Source organism: Bos grunniens, chromosome 18 (assembly GCF_055505025.1).
Source record: "Bos grunniens cultivar Pamir isolate PY7600 chromosome 18, Bosgru_T2T1.0, whole genome shotgun sequence".
Lineage (NCBI taxonomy): Eukaryota > Metazoa > Chordata > Mammalia > Artiodactyla > Bovidae > Bos > Bos grunniens.
Window position 1 is genome coordinate 34,861,757 of NC_141182.1, and position 16,794 is coordinate 34,878,550.

The window sequence follows — 16,794 nt, forward strand, 5'->3', positions numbered from 1 at the left end:
TCATTGCACATACATTTCACATCTTACTAGAAAAGACGAAGCTGGAATTGTAGGTAGAGAGCTACCAAATCTCTCTTGGCTTTTTTTTACTATAAATAATGGTAATAATTTCTTTCTATTTTAATAAGGTAAAAACCTATGATCCTTGCTAAAATACACATTAGTGACTAATAACTTTGTTAGAGTTAGATTACATCTCACATGCTCTCATTTTATCTTTCAAGTATTCAGTCACAACTGGTAATTATTTATTGATTTTTGTAATTATTTGTTCATTGTCCCCCTGCCCTACTAGACCAGAAACTGTGAGGAAAAGCATTGATTGTTCCCACTCATTGTATACGTGGCACCCAGCACAGTGACTTGGGCATCATAAAGACTCACGGACATTTGTGGAATAAATGAAATTAAGTGAATGAATACACAGAACAGAAGGGATATCCTGTTATCAGCAGACATGTCCTAGTTGATACCTAACTAAGAGAAAACCTTGAGGAGTTGGGAATAGTGTTCTTTTGTGGGTGTCTTTGGCTTATACATTACATTCTGAGAATACAGTTGGTATATATAGTAATGTGTAGTCACATGTATAAATTTTATCTGTCCACAAATGCTTATAAAAGAATAGGATTTATTGAATGTTGTCAGGTAGTGCACTTAAATTTTTTTATGTTATTTAATCTCATGAAGTATTAGGGCTATGTGCATTCTTCGTGAGAGTTTACTGAGGCTTAGAAAATGAAATACTCCTGGGTCACAAAGCTAGTAAATGCATCATAAGAGTGGAAACTTGTTCACACTTATCCGTTTTGTTTAGTCAGTGAAAATGACAAGTATTGAACAACCCTACTAACATAGCCAAATAAAGGATTTAGCACGCAGAATAAGATAACGGCGGTATGCAGTTCAGGCCTGGTATAGCACATATTACTGGGGGCTGTGGGTCCTTTCATTTTTCCTGCTGCACTGTGCTCAGTGTGTATGGCTTAGTATTATGCGTGCAAGATGGATGCTGTATCTCTGGTCATTGCATCAGTTCCCAGGGAGAAGGAAAGGTGACATGTCTCTTAAATGAATCTTAGAAGCCCTATCGGGTGACTTACACTTCTGTATCATTGGCTAGAGCATTGTTACCTGGCCACCCATTCCTGCAATGAAACTGAGGCAGTTGAATATTGACTTTCTGGGTTGTGTTTTTGATATTTTAATTTCATCAACTGTGCATTGAAAGTTCTAGGGTTGAGACGTATGTGGCTGCAAACATTGAGCATCATGTGCTGTAGACAGTGAGGGAGCTTTAAGTTGGGGGTTATTATGGTCAGGTTGTGCTTTAGAAGGCATGCTTTGATGGCTGTATTATGGCTTGGGAGATGATAGAATGGAAGCAGTAAGTAATTGCAGTAATTCAGTGAGAGTTCTTAGGAGCCTGAACTAGCAAAATGTTTGAAGGAATGAAAAGGAGACTACAGTGATTCAAAAAATAGGTCACGTGGATAGGATTTGGTGGTTGATTGGGTCTGTGAAGATAAGAGGAAAGTGTCAAAGGCAGTTCAGGTTCCCAGCTGAAATGAGTGAGTGGTGCTACCATCCAGACTAAAGTAGAGAGGGTGAGTTTAAATTGGTTGCCTTTTAGACACAAGAAGTTGGAGATATCTGGGTTTCCTTCATGTACAGATCTTTATTCATCCATTGGGAAAGGATTCAGGTAGATTTGTTACATATTACAAATAATTTTCCTTGATAATATCCCTTGGAATTTTCTTTTTGTTGCCTAGAAGTTTCTAACATTTGTACAATCAATTCTGTTAATACTCTCTTTATATTTCTGGCTTCAGTGTTATAATTAGAGCATCCAGCCTGTCTTATCCCCACACTGTAGAAGTATCTTAATTTCTTTTTCCTCATACTTCCATGTCTTAAATATTGACTTGATTAGGATTTTATTTTGCTGAATAGGATGAGGTAAGGACAGAAAAGGGAAGAGCATTTTCATTTGTTAGAATGTGATTGAACGTGACTACTATTTCCAGGATGTTATACTAGCACACGAAAATAATGAGGTTTTCTTGGAGAAGTTGCTCTAATGTTTTTTTTATGGCTTTGATGTTTTGGGAATTCCTCTGTTATTCCTTTCTTTGAAAGAATAAAACACCCCCCCCCAAATTTTAATGTTTTGATTATAAATCAAAATTAAAGTACCCATTTCATGTCTTCTTATGACAGCAGGAGGATGCCTTAGCACAACAGGCCTTTGAAGAGGCCCGAAGAAGGACACGTGAATTTGAAGACCGAGACAGGTCTCATCGGGAGGAAATGGAGGTGAGAGTTTCACAGCTGCTGGCAGTAACTGGTTAGTACTTTCCCCCAAACTCTCAGGCTCTATTTGTGATGTTTGTGCATAATGTTTTTAAGTAGTTTAACGTCTTTCATTTTTAAAAGGTGGTGCTCTGTGACTTCATGTTTATTAAATGTAATTGCTAAAAAGAAACTTTAGTCTTAATTTTAAGGTTGTACATGAATTCCTCATTTATTCGTCTTCCTAAAAATCATTTACTGGAACGTATATTTTCTATTCATTGATCCAAATATCTTCTTTTGTCTTAAATATCTTTTAGATGTTTGTGTAAAAACTATCATGTTATCATAGAATATGTATTTTTAGAACATTATTAAAATGTTTGGGAAAAACATCATTTTCCACTTTTCTGTAAATATTTTGGCTTGATATTGTAATATTTAATTTTCAGTCCTCTGTATAGTCTCTCTTTTTTTTTTTTGTATAGTCTCTTTACTAGAGGAGAATTGAATACTTTCAAACTACTGCAGAGAATGGAATTAACTTAGACTATTTTTATTTAAATCTTTTTGTGATAAAGTGAAATAGACACCAAATCGACACCAAAAAAATATGTAGCTTAATTATTGGAAGGTGAACACTCCTGTAACCATTGAGATTTTTTTTTTAATGTGACATTTACCTAGGTATTCCCACCTCCATGTGTGCATTTAGTTATGACCGTATCTTTCCGCTCAAAAGTAATCATTACCTCAGTATTTGTAGTAATCACTTCCTTGTGTCTTTTTACAGTTTTATTACCAATATCTGCTTCAGTCCTAAACACTCATATTTAGTCTTGTCCAGGACTTAAATTTGATATGACTATCAACTAAATAGAATAATTTCCAGGCATTAAAAGTGTTCTGAAAACTGGTTGCACAAAAGTGTGAATGTGTTTACTTAATACTACTGAACTGTGTACTTAAATATGGTTAAGGTGTAATTTTTATGTTATTTATATATATTTTTCCATGTTAAAAACATTTTTTAAGTTAGTGTTGTATGACAGAGAAAATTTGTTGTTTTTCAATGCACAAAATTATATATACACTATTTAAATTAGCTTAAAAGTGTGTGTGTCTGTGTCTGTGCGTGTGTGTGTGTGTGTGTGTGTGTGTGTGTGTGTGTGTACACACAAAGACAGTGGTTAAGATCCCAGACCCTGGAGCCAGATAGCAAGCTCTGAATCTGACTGCCACTTTGTCACCTCTGATAACATGTTTCATCTTTCTGTGACTGAGTTTTCTCATCTGTAATCGTGCCTATCTCATACGTTCATCATAAAGATTAAATGAGTAAATATTAATACATGTGAAAGCACCTTTACAGAATGTGGCACTGACTAGGTGTCAGCTGACATTATTGGTATTACTTCATATATATGTTTGTTAAAATATTTTCTAAGGGAATTCGCTGGTGGTCCATTTGTTAGGACTCCGTGCTTTCACTGCCAAGGGCCCAGGTTCAATCCCTGGTTGGGGAATTAAGATCTCGCAAGCCATGTGGCATGGCCATATATATATAACAAATTAAAAAATCAAGTCTACTTAGTGCTTAGTGTATGAAACAGAATTATTGTTTAATGGTTGATATTTCCTTTTGTCAGTGAGTAAATTGATGTTATTGGCTGATAGCGACTGATGATGACCTCAAAAATACTTTCTAGCCAGGGGAAAAGACAGGAGGGATGTAATGTAGTACATTTTTTTCTTTGAAGCTTTTGCAATTCTTGTAATCAAACTTTCTGTGGCATTTTCTTCAAGGGTACTCATTCTGTAATAGTAAGGAATTTTCAATGTGTAATATGCATTTGTTATCTAAACCTTTTTTGCTCATGCTCTTTGTTCCTTGACTGAGAATTTACTCTTCTGCGTATTCAAGGTCCAGCTTAAGTGTTATCTGTCAATCCCTTCTCTGATCTTCTTAATCATAATTAGCCCTTCTACTTTGTAGTTTCCAGAGCTCTTCTTCTTTCTATTACTGTTCTTATTGAACAGTATGTTAGAACAATTAAAAACTTGTCTGTCCTCCACTGTAGTATGATCCCCAGTGAAATGGGGTCCCTGATGTTTTGAGCCATGGCAGTACAGAGGAAGGGCGCTCACATCTGCCTCTGCCTAGGGGGTCACTTGCAGGGTTTTGAAGGAGGAATGTGAACTTGCCAGCAGGACAAGCTGGGGAAAGCATTCTGGAGAGATGGAGCAATGTGCAAAGGAGTGAAGGACTACGAGATCTTAGCATGTCAAAGAATGGGTCAGTCTTTCTGGAACAAACTAACATAGCTTTAAAGGAACATCAGAATCATTTTTTAAAAAGTGCTGCCCAGCTACATTATATTTGAAGAATAACGACTTGACAGCTGTTGGAAGTTAATTAGAATTTTTTTTGTATGTGATTTGCTTTACATAAAATTTTAGATTAATTGAGGCTAAGAATTGTCTTCTCTAAAATGTTAGTTTGACTATTCTTATAAATAATGTTTCTTGAAAAACATGTTGGTGTGAGAATTTATGTGTGTGTGTTTGTATATGAACAAAAATATAGTGATATTTTTGTTGATAAAGATGTGAAATAATTTTTTTCTCAGATAGATAGTTTCCAGTGAGTTTTATGTCAGTGATAGAGCACATGGGCTTTGTAGTCAGGGCTAGTTAAGATTCCTGGTTCATCAGTTGCCAACCTCTCTCAGGTCTGTTTTGTCAGAGAAATTGTTGTGAGAATTAAATGGGAAGATGCTTATAAGGCACTTTGTGTGTGTGTGCTCTCAGTAAATAATAGCTCTAAAGTACTTCTTAGCACTAAAAGCTCTACCACAGTGCTGGTTCCAGTTAATTGAGTTATCTGGCTAACAAGAACATCCTTTTCGTTCTCTGTAAAGTGTATTGGGGCACTTTCCCTGCATTATGACCTGGAGCGTAGAGAAAATGGCTTGGTTTCCATCAATGATTTAAGATCCTGTAGTCCCTTATGGCAATAATTGAAGAAGTCAGTTCCTGTAGAGAACTGTCACCTAGAAAACTGGACTGGAGACGCCAGAGCTCGCACTGGCAGTCTCTTAGGGAGTTTTGGGTATCATGTCTTTTGGCACTTTGTGAATGTGTATTTTTCTTCCCTTTAAAAAAAAATTCCTAACAGATTCCTGAAGTCAGCTTATTTCTTGTAGTTTACCTCCTTTTTCCTGAAGGGAGAACATTGGAGAAAACACTGTGGTTTCCCCGCCCCCGCTGTAATTCAGATATCTGTAAGAGGATCTGAAACAATATAATCAAAGATTCTTTTTGTTTTTAATTTTGTTTTTTAAAAAGTAACAATTTTATGAAAATGGGTTTTTTACATTCACCTGGGTAAAGTTATTATTTCCATTTCAAGAAACTGAGACTCTGAGAAAAAATGACTTTGTGTCTTTCAAGTAGTTGGTTAATGAAGGGAAGCGTGAAGACTTAAACCAGTTTCCTAAGCAGTTTTCCACCAGTACAGCCTAGCACTGGGAAATGAATTTCCACATCACCCACAAAGATGATTAAGTTGAAAAATAAAATCTCCCAGAAGAGGTCAGAAACCGTTTTGCCTGGGAAAGAAAAAACTGAGGAAGAAAAGAATAATAATGGTTCTAGTGGGTGGTCCTGACGCCTGACTGGAGACAAGGGCCAAGGAGCAGCGGAAAACTCGTGGGTGGCAGTCACCCAGTGCCACTGGGCTTAAAGCCTTGGAGGCTTAAGATCCTGGCAGCACAGAGGCTTGGGGATGTCCTGCCCCTGTTTGGACAACCTCTGAGGCCTCTAGCCCTGGCTTGCTAAACCTGTAACAGTGGGGCTCATGAGCATTTAGTATGTGTAGCTGGTTAAGGTTACTGACAGAAGGATGCAGAACTCCAAGTGGTTTTGGTTTTCCCCAGGATCTTTTAACCTGAAACCAGTTCTAAAACTCCTGGAGTGATTACATTTTTATACCTTTTGAATTTTGTATCATCTATTACCTGTTAAGAGAATGTTTGTTGGTTGTGTTAACACAGAATGATGAAAACAGAAGATTCTCAAACTTTTTTTTTTAATGTGAACTTCTATCTTCATTTGAAATTTTACATAGAACTTTAATGCATAAAACAGCTAAAGGGGGCACTGCTCTGGATGAAGCAGGGGGAGGGAGTATTCTGGTCTCCCTCTGGAGTGCCTGGGATGTTTTCAGGGAATCCAGTAACTGGCAGAATGTAACTTGAGAACCTTTCAGGTAGTAGATGAGGATGAGGCTTCTAATAGACTGCCCTTGTTTTGAATCCTAGCTCTACTACTTGTTGCTATGTGACACTGGGGAAAGTTGCTTAAATTCTTGACCCTCATCTGTAAAATGGAGCTAACACCGTACCTCCCAGGATACTGCCTAACTCAGTATCTGACACTTAAAATGGAACTCATTGGAAGCTAGTTTCTTCACCCCCATCTTTGATTTTTATTTATTTTTAATTGGAAGGTAATTGCTTTACAATATTTTGTTGGTTTCTGCCATGCATCAACATGAATCAGCCATAGATATACATATGTCCCCTCCCTCTTTAACTTCCCTTCCACTTCTCTCCCCATCCCACCCCTCTAGGTTGTCACAGAGCACTAGATTGAGATCCCTGCGTCATGCAGCAAATTCCCACTGGCTATCTGTTTTACATGTGGTAATGTATATATTTCAGTGCTACTCTCTCAGTCAGGCCCACCCTCTCCTTCCCCCACTGTGTCTACAAGTCTGTTCTCTATTTCTGCATCTCTTTTGTTGCCATACAAATAGGTTCATCAATACAATTTTTCTAGATTCCATGTATATGCATTAATATATGAAATTTTTCTTTTCCTGACACACTGCAGTCTGTGTAACGGGCTCTAGGTTCATCCACCTCACTTGAACTGACTCAAGTTCATTCCTTTCTTTGGCTGAGTAATATTCCACTGAAATATGAAAGTGAAAGAGGAGAGTGAAAAGTTGGCTTAAAGCTCAACATTCAGAAAACTAAGATTGTGGCATCTGGTCCCATCACTTCATGGGAAATAGATGGGCAAACAGTGGAAACAGTGTCAGACTTTATTTTTTGGGGCTCCAAAATCACTGCAGATGGTGATTGCAGCCATGAAATTAAAAGATGCTTACTCCTTGGAAGGAAGGTTATGACCAACCTAGATAGCGTATTCAAAAGCAGAGACATTACTTTGCCAACAAAGGTCCGTCTAGTCAAGGCTATGGTTTTTCCAGTGGTCATGTATGGATGTGAGAGTTGGACTATTAAGAAAGCTGAGTGCTGAAGAGTTGATGCTTTTGAACTGTGGTGTTGGAGAAGACTCTTGAGAGTCCCTTGGACTGCAAGGAGATCCAACCAGTCCATTCTAAAGGATATCAGTCCTGGGTGTTCATTGGAAGGACTGATGCTAAAGCGGAAACTCCAGTACTTTGGCCACCTCATGCAAAGAGTTGACTCATTGGCAAAGACCCTGACGCTGGGAGGGATTGGGGGCAGGAGGAGAAGGGGATTACAGAGGATGAGATGGCTGGATGGCATCACCGACTTGATAGACATGAGTTTGGGTGAACTCCGGGAGTTGGTGATGGACAGGGAGGCCTGGCGTGCTGCGATTCATGGGGTTGCAAAGAGTCAGACACGACTGAGCGACTGAACTGAATATTCCACTGTATATATGTACCACAGCTTCTTAATACATTCATCTGTTGATGAACATCTAGGTTGCTTCCATGTCCTGGCTATTGTAAAATAGTGCTGCAGTGAACACTGTGGTACATGTGTTTTCTAGAATTGTGGTTTTATCAGGGTATATGCCCAGTAGTGGGATTGCTGGGTCATATGGTAGTTTTATTCCTAGTTTTTGAAGAAATCTCCATACTGTTCTCCATAGTGGCTATATCAATTTACATTCCCACCAGCAGTGCAAGAGGAGTCCCTTTTCCTCACATCCTCTCCAGCATTTATTGTTCATATATTTTTTTTATTCATTTCCTCTTTCTGTGCATCTTAGCTCACAGTCTATCTGGAGTGGCAGTAAAGGCAGGCATATCCTAACTTTATAAACTGTGAAAGTCAAAGATATGTTGCCAAGCTGTTTTGTATCCTGTGCTATTTCTTTCTTTGTTTTTTTAACAATACTAAACAATTTTGCCTTTTTCTGACTTCTCTTGGGGTTAAGTAGTGATGAGGAGCGGGTACAAACTTACTGTATTTGGTGATATTTCTTTATCTAAGGACTACATGGGTGTGTTTACTTTGTGAAAATGCATCAATCATATATTTATGATTTGTACACTCTTCAGTACAGAAGATAAAAAATGCTTTTTTAATAAAAAAGTAGACTTTAAAACAGAAAAAGTAATCAAAGACATTTATTCTGTAAAGTGCCTGCCCATTGATATCTGTTGTCACATAGAAGAAACCCCATGCCTCTTTACCTGAGAGTCTTTCCACGACTTGAAAATACTGACATGCTATGCGTGGCAGTCTTTCATGTTACACATCTCTATAACTGTAATTTCATTGCCTTACTTTAGGATTTTTGTGAAAGAAGATTGAAGTAAATAATTTCATAAGGTAGAGGCTGAGTGCTTTGATCATAAATAAGTTGGAATGATAACCTGTGTCATCTGTTCTCTAGCAGCTCACACACACTCTCAGTGTGTCCAGAGGCTGCCTTCAGCTTGATTGGCCTCTTAAAACTGTGATATAGTACTGTTGGCTCTTAAATCAGCTGCAGGGTGACAGGGTGCTAAATGAGATTTTCTCTGTCATTATGTAGAAAATGCTTTCATTTGTTTAGGTTATAAAATGTTAGCAAATAAATTATTGTTTTTAATGTCAGAGAATGGGTAAACCATTATTGCTTATTCTGCTATAAGCAGTTTTAGTACAGTTCAGCAAATCATATGGGAATTTTATGTGGAAACTATTTGGAAATAAAAACAGGCGAAAGACTATGTGGTTTTTATATTTATGTTTTGTATGTTTTTGGAGCCTTCGATTCTGTGTGGTCCCAAGAAAAAAATTTCAGCCTCTTATTTAAATTCCCACAGACTTCAGTTTTCACATCACTTAACTCTATCAACACTTATTTTTATGTAAGGACAAATTAACATAAAAATCTGTCTATACTGGACCTTCCTGAGGTGTATTTTGGACAGTAGATGAAAGTGAACTAGGAATATGAACTCAGACTAAGAGTGAGCATCAGAAGAGGGTTAGTGAGGGAGAACCAGAGTGCTAGGTCTGCCTTCTCCCACACAGAGGGAGAGGGCCTTGTTTGCTAGATATCATAGGAGAGGTAGATTTTACTAAAATTCTTTTAATTTCAACTTTATTTTAATTCATAAAAATTACTCATCTACAGGATGCAGTGTTTTTTTTTTTTTTTTTAAGATTTAAAAAGTTCATATAGATAAGTTGGGAAGTTATAAGCAGCTTTGTAGTGATAGTAACAGCATGAGTGCTTAGTATGTGCGAGACAATATATGCTGCAATATTGGTTTTACATTTGATTCTTAAATGCTCTTAGAAGATGTATCTCCCTTTTGCGGAGCTGAGGCTGAAAGAGGGGAAGAAACTTATATAAGCTCACATTACTAAAGTGTAGAGCTGCCCCATCCAAGGCTGGAAATGTCAGTTATTTCCACTATCTCTTTTATTTTTAAAATGCCACTTTAAAAGTTTTCCTGAAGTATACTTTATCAGAATTGTATTTTTTTTTTTAAATAGACCAGCTCTTGAGTAGACCAGCTCTTGAAGTCTACTAATGATTGTCTTCTGACCTTGTTTTTACCTTTTTTATGAGTTTGGAGAAAGTGCATTTCTTTCTGTTGTATTAGGACTTGAAATTTCTGCTTTGTGTCTCGTCTTGCCTTAGCAGTCAGGAGAAATAGCAGTTTCTTAGGAGGCTGACATTAATACTAATCGTAAGGTAAAGGTTCATTTTCTTTAGCGTTCTGAACTTGTTTTCACTGCCACCAGCTAACTGAAACCTTGGGGGAACCATGAAACATTCTTGGTCTCAGGTGTATCGTGTGTAAGTAAGAGTTGAACTAGAGCTCTATAAAGCACAGTGCTGCTCTAAAATTCTATCATGCTATGTTCCAGCCTTTAGCCAAGTGTTAAACATAAAGTGATTTGCACATTATCTTGGTGTAGTATACACTCAATAAGTTTGGATCTATTTTTAATTATTAGGGCATTTTCTCATGAAGAGTTTTCTGCAGTTTGATGATCTTGATAATAAAAGAAAGGAAGTCAGCCAGGTTTTATTCATTTTCACTTGGGTATCCCTGCTCTTGGCTACTTTGCATGGCTCTGACGAGCAGAGGAAGCTCCAGCGTCTGGTGAATGTCTTTGTCTCTTCATTTTGAGCACATCCCATGACTGCCATCTAGAAACTGGATTTGCCATGTTTCTGGGTGATAAAGAAAACAGAGCAACTGGTAGTGAGGGGTCTGTAGTAAAATGTCTAGACTAATTCTTTATAAAAACTAAAAACAGATTTGTTTTCTGAACAAGCTCATGGGTGTCTGCTTTATATTAAAACCCTATTCTGAAATATTGTTAATAAAAAGTTAAAATCAAGGGCCTATCTGGATAGACTGGGGAGAAAGAAACTAGAAATTACAGGCTTTATGCTTTTAACATAATCAGGTTCAGAGTTTCTTTGCCATCATCTCGTCTAGTTTGTTACTCATTGAATTCCTTCTAAAATATCCAGCCTTCATTAGAAAACTGCCACAGTTTAAAGCACCACTTTTCAAGGCAGTGTATCCAGCTGTTGAATTCCAGTCATGTGGAATCTATTTCATTGGACATAAATGTGTCTGTGTTTGTCTCCTTCATGTGACAGCGCATACATCTTCCTTTCTAACATTAAATTTCCTCCCAGTCGCCCCGCTCTCTCATTCTCTCTTCTGCTCTCATTCATACTGTCAGACTTCTTTTCATTTTTTTCAGTTTTTGATTCTCCATCATAGTGTCTTCTTTTACATCTTCCTCATTCCTTCTTTACAATGCAAATAGAAATTAAAAACACAGAAAGCAAAATAACTTCTCTTTCCGTGCTTTCACCAAAAATATATTTTAAACAAATAAACCCATAGCAACCTCTGCACAGCCTTGACTAGTAGGGAGAACTCTAGCTGCTGATGACTGTTTTTGTCACTCATTTGGAGTCATCCCATTATTAAAATAATTTTTTTTCTTTTACTTCACTGAATTTTTTAAAAAATATATTTATTTTTTATTGGAGGATAATTGCTTTACAGAATTTTGCTGTTTTCTGTCAAACCTCAACATCAATCACCCATAGATATACATATATCCCCTCCCTTTTGAACCTCCCTCGCATCTCCCTCCCCACCTCACCCCTCTAGGTTGATGCAGAGCCCCTGTTTGAGTTTCCTGAGCCATACAGCAAATTCCCATTGGCTCTCTATTTTTACGTATGGTAATGTAACTTTCCATTTTACTCTTTGCATGCATCTCACCCTCTCCTCCCCTCTCCCCATGTCCATAAGTCTGTTCTCTATGTCTGTTTCTCCATTGTTGCCCTGTAAATAAATTCTTTGGTACCATTTTTCTAGATTCTTTATATACGCATTAGAATATGATATTTATCTTTCTCTTTCTGACTCACTTCACTCTGTATAATAGGTTCTAGGTTCATCCACCTCATCTCGATTATTAAAATAATTTGAAAATTACTCTTATTCCAAGACAAAAGCTGAAATACCTTTTTCACAAAGTATTACTGGTAGGTTAGTAGTGATTTATAAATATATAATTAGGATTGATTTTTCTCAGTGTTTTCTTCATTGCTCAGCCCCTTTCTAACCTTCATTGACTGAAACCAGATGCTTATATTACCATCTCTGATTTTGCAGAATTGATCTGTCCTTACACTACATTTAGCATTGATTCTGTAGAGAACATAACTTGTTTTTCTGATGCATATGCATTCTATCGCTATTCATTCTATCGCTAATGCATTCTATTCTATTAACCTGACTAGTTAATCGAAAGGAATGTGCCAAGATGTAGTCAGCGTGTAAAAATAGTTAAGGTTTGCTGCAGGATACATCACAGTTTATAAGAAAGACCATAGAAATTAGTGTTGGGTTTTCATCTGTTTGAAAGCGAATAAGGCAGTGTCATTTCTGTCTAAAGAGCATAACCTTCTTGAGAAATGACAACAAAACTGGAGCTTCCAACTAAACATGATTTTACAGCACAGGTGTGACTTGTTGAGATGTTTCACTGAAGGTCAAGGATGCTCATTCCCTAACAGCTATTTTAGATCTTAATAATTGAAATCAGAACTTTCAATTTTTGGTTGTTTCCCAAAACTGACAGACAGTGGACAATCAGTTGGTGACAATAATACATGATTCCATTTAAAGATGGAATTTCCAGCTAAAGATGGCACAAGTTAATTGCAGTCAGTCTTGGTTGCTGGCATGTAACAAAGGTGGCTAAAACAAGATCTAGATGAAAGGTGATGGTGGCTTGGACTAGGGTGAGAGTGGTAGGAATTAGTCAGTCAGATTCAGGATTTATTTAAATGTAGAGCTCTCAGAATTTGCTGTTGGATGTGAGAGAAGGACATGTTGAGGGTTTTTTGCCTAAACAGCTGGTAAAATGGAGTAGTCTCTAGCATAGGAAAACTGTTGCTGAAGGAACTAGGTTCTATAAACAGATGTTTGTGCTTGACTGACATTTGTAGTAACTAAAGAACACTTATGGAAGAAAGATGCACTGGAATTTGTGAGAGACTGAAAGTAAATATTATGTGTGGATCAAGTGGGGGGCACTTACGTTAAACCTGTATATTTCATGTTGATGTTTGGTAGAAACCAAAACAATACTGTAAAGCAATTATCCTTCAATTAAAAATAAATTTTAAAAAACTGTATATTAGCAGAGAGTGTCATGTACCATATGTTCATTCTTAGATGTTCTCTGTTATTTCCCATAGTTTAAGTAGAAATGTTTATTCTAAAGTGAAACTTGGAATCCTCAATGTTTATAATTGTCAAGCCTCTTAGTTGTTTAGTATTGTTGTAAAGATACTTCCAGGTATAAACAAGTGCACCAAGGACTCTCATTTTTTTTTGAGACAATACTTTATTCATAGTAATTCTGAATTTTATTTCTTGGTAAAGAGATTTCTGGTTAAAACCCAGATGGCAGAGATAGAATACAGTGGGAGATGAAATTCACTACTGTATTGTTGTTATGTGATTAATAAGCCATATATTTCTTATGACTCAGTTTCTTTATCCATAAAATGGATAAACAGTAGCACCTGTGTTATAGGTGATTGGCAGGGATTAAATTAATTCAATTAATTCATCCATGTGAATTGCCTAGAACAGTGCCCAACATATAGTTAGTGCTCGATGGATGTTAGCTTTTTAAAAAAATGTATTTATTTATATGTATATTTACTTGAAGAACAGTTAATTTACAGTGTTATATTAGTTTCAGGTATACAGCACAGTGATTCAGATATGTATATATTCTTTTCCCTTATAGGTTATTACAAAATATTGAGCATAGTTCCCTATGCTATACAGTAGATCCTTGTTGGTTATCTATTTTATATAGTAGTATGTAAAATGTCTGCTGTTATTAAAAGAGAAAATGGGAAAGTTTGCTTCTAAGACGATTGGATGGTGTGTTCAAATTAAACCTTTTAGTCCCAAAACTATAAATACAGGGTTTATTACTCTTTTATCCACAGTACATATTTTGATAATGCTCTTTTGCATATAATGAGATTTTTATTCTTGATTTTTAAGGCAACTATAGCAAAATATTTCATACATAATCTGTATTGTTCTTTTCCTCTTAACATGTGGAAATACTGGCTGAAAATTTGTTAGTTGCAAACTTTTCTTATATGTGCTACTGTATTTTATATTTATTAGCACTTTGATTTTCAAAACACATTTTCACCCTAAATTATAATTTTGTCATTGCAGGCAAGAAGACAACAAGACCCTAGTCCTGGTTCCAGTTTAGGTGGTGGTGATGACCTCAAACTTCGCTAATTGGTGGCACAAAAGATGTGACCCCATCTTTACACATTCATTGTTTCTAGTCTGCAGAAATAATTAATTAAAAGACCAGAAACTGTGATAACTGGAGGTACTACGGTTTATTTCTCAACCTTAGGCAGTAACAAGACATCACAAACTGCCATGGTTTTGCACTATAATACCTGCATTTCTAATTAAGTATGCATGTAGCCAGTAATAATTTGAAATTTTTTTCTATGCAAGCTTATCTTGTTGGCATTATTTTAGTGAGTTGAAACTATCCACTTGTAAAACTTTTTTTTTTCCTTCATTTTAATTTAAAAGTTCATGCCATTTTTAAAAAGTCAAGAAATTAAAATTTTTACCAGAGGGTTTTCCCCCCTCCTTATCAGTTGCTCTAGGTTTTTTTTTTTTTTTTCAGTTTTAGATGTGTTGGTTATTCAGCTTCATTTTAGATAAACATTCTTGGCTTTTTGTTGTGTTTCCCGTTTCCTTCTGTGTTTTTATAGTTTATGGCATTTTAAAACTGCTGATGGTTTGCATTATTTACAAGCTAAAAACCTTGTAGCATAGAGCTGTCTGCCATGCCTTCTAACACAAAGTTTACAGTTGTTAAAGTTGCAGTATCCTTTTAAATGTTGATAATCAGCTCCTTTTCTTTCCTTTTTAAACATAAAAAAATTGTAATTGGAATTAATTCTAGTCTGCCCCAGATCATTTTAGATTCTCTTCTATAATCATGAGTTTGTATGGAGATATTCTCAATATCCTACTGAAATGCCTAGAGAAGTCACAGGCTGGCTTCTGTTTTATTCAGGGATTTTTTTTTTTTAAGTCAATCAGAAAAGGGATACTGGAGCTTCTTCATGTATGTAACAGCATATTAAACTGGAGACAGTGATGAATCAGCTACAAAGGTAATATTGTATTAAAATCATGTTTAAGATAGCTGCTTTTATGTGTATTTTATAATGCATGCTTTTGTAAAAACAATGCTGAGTGATGAAAAATTAGTCTTAGAAAATGTACATCTATGCAGAGGGTACATTTTCTTCCATTAATTATTCTGGAGAAAAAATTCACAGGTTATATATATATGGTATTTTCCAAAAGGACTATTAATAGAACCTTTTGAGATGAATTAGTATAAGAATATTTTTAAAATAGGCTCATTGTCAAATTGATTGCAGCTTTTTTTTTTTAATACAAACTGGAAAAAAACTAAGTTATTTGGCACCTTCTTACAAATATTTTTCATGGTTACATTCATTTAATGTTACTACATTTCTGAATTTTTGCAAAAATGTATTTTAATGGCATTATTATAAAGAGTTTGAAAAAACTGACATGGTCAATTCAGAAAATGAACTGAAGTCTGAATAAGGTTATTGGATTATATACACTTGACTGATGAGGGAGGTGTGACTTTCAATGTATATAGGTCTTATAATTCATAAACATATCCTGTATCTCAGAATAAAAGTATGTGTTATATATTTGAAGTCATGCATGGTAAGGAGTGTGTTTAAATCATTATAAACAATATGCATCATAAAAGACCATGCTGATCTTGTGTAACTAAGTACTATGAATGAATTGGTTGGATTTTGATATTGTGCAGCTCACATGTTTACACACTCAGTGCCCTAATTTCCCTTGAGGGAATCGCCTTTTAAATGGTCCTTCCAGTGCTGTTTTAAGGTTACTTTATCACAGAGCTCCTTGGTTTTTGACTCTGCACTTAAATTTTGTTTTTTTAAAAAACATGATGATGGCACATTTTTTCTATTGCTTCTAGCTAAGGGCTTTCAGTCCACCAGTAACTAAGATCAAACGTTATTAAATGTTCATGTTACCATCCTTCTGTAAATACGGGATTGTTCTTGTCATTTAGCATTGTACTGCTTCCATCTGTCTTAATGCTGGCATTAAGATCATGAGCCCTTTTTCTCCAGTAGTGCAGGCTTTCAAAACTTTTATTATTAAGTTATTGATGCAATTTGATATTTTTCCATAATCTGTATTTAAACAAAATTACATCATTGCATCATCTTTTCTAAATTCATCTCCATTAAAACTTGCCTTAAGCTACCAGATTGCTTTTGCCACCATTAGCCATATTGTGTGTTTGTACGTTTAATTTACTTTCACAATAAACTTCTGTGTAGTGAACTTCTGGGTCTTGGTTCTTCATTAACAATAATCCAGCAGTTTCTGTTCCAGTGTTCATTATGGCACAAAAATTGATTTTGTATCTGAACTGTTCTTGCATCCTATTTACCCTTAAAAAAAAAAAACCCAACAGTGGCATCTAGTGGTCATTTCTGTTAATTCCAAAGAAAACCTTTATGTCGGGGTCCAGCCCCAGCAGGATCCTAGGGTACCCTCAGGAAAGACAGCGT

General features: G+C 36.0%; 1 protein-coding gene across 10 annotated transcripts in view; it reads left to right on the forward strand.

Moving 5' to 3' along the window:
* CBFB (core-binding factor subunit beta) overlaps positions 1–16,564 on the forward strand; it is a 48,621-nt gene extending 32,057 nt beyond the window's left edge. For 4 of the 10 annotated variants that reach the window (XM_086351325.1, XM_086351327.1, XM_086351330.1 and 1 more), the window contains 2 exons: positions 2,224–2,319; positions 14,336–16,564. In XM_086351325.1, coding sequence (XP_086207451.1) covers positions 2,224–2,319; positions 14,336–14,404 — 165 coding nt within the window. In that variant the 3' untranslated portion in view covers positions 14,405–16,564. Of the gene's footprint in view, positions 1–2,223; positions 2,351–6,928; positions 7,002–14,335 lie in introns of all 10 variants that reach the window. The other 6 variants (XM_086351326.1, XM_086351328.1, XM_086351331.1 and 3 more) reach the window with 3 other exon arrangements.
* Positions 16,565–16,794: the final 230 nt, after the last annotated feature.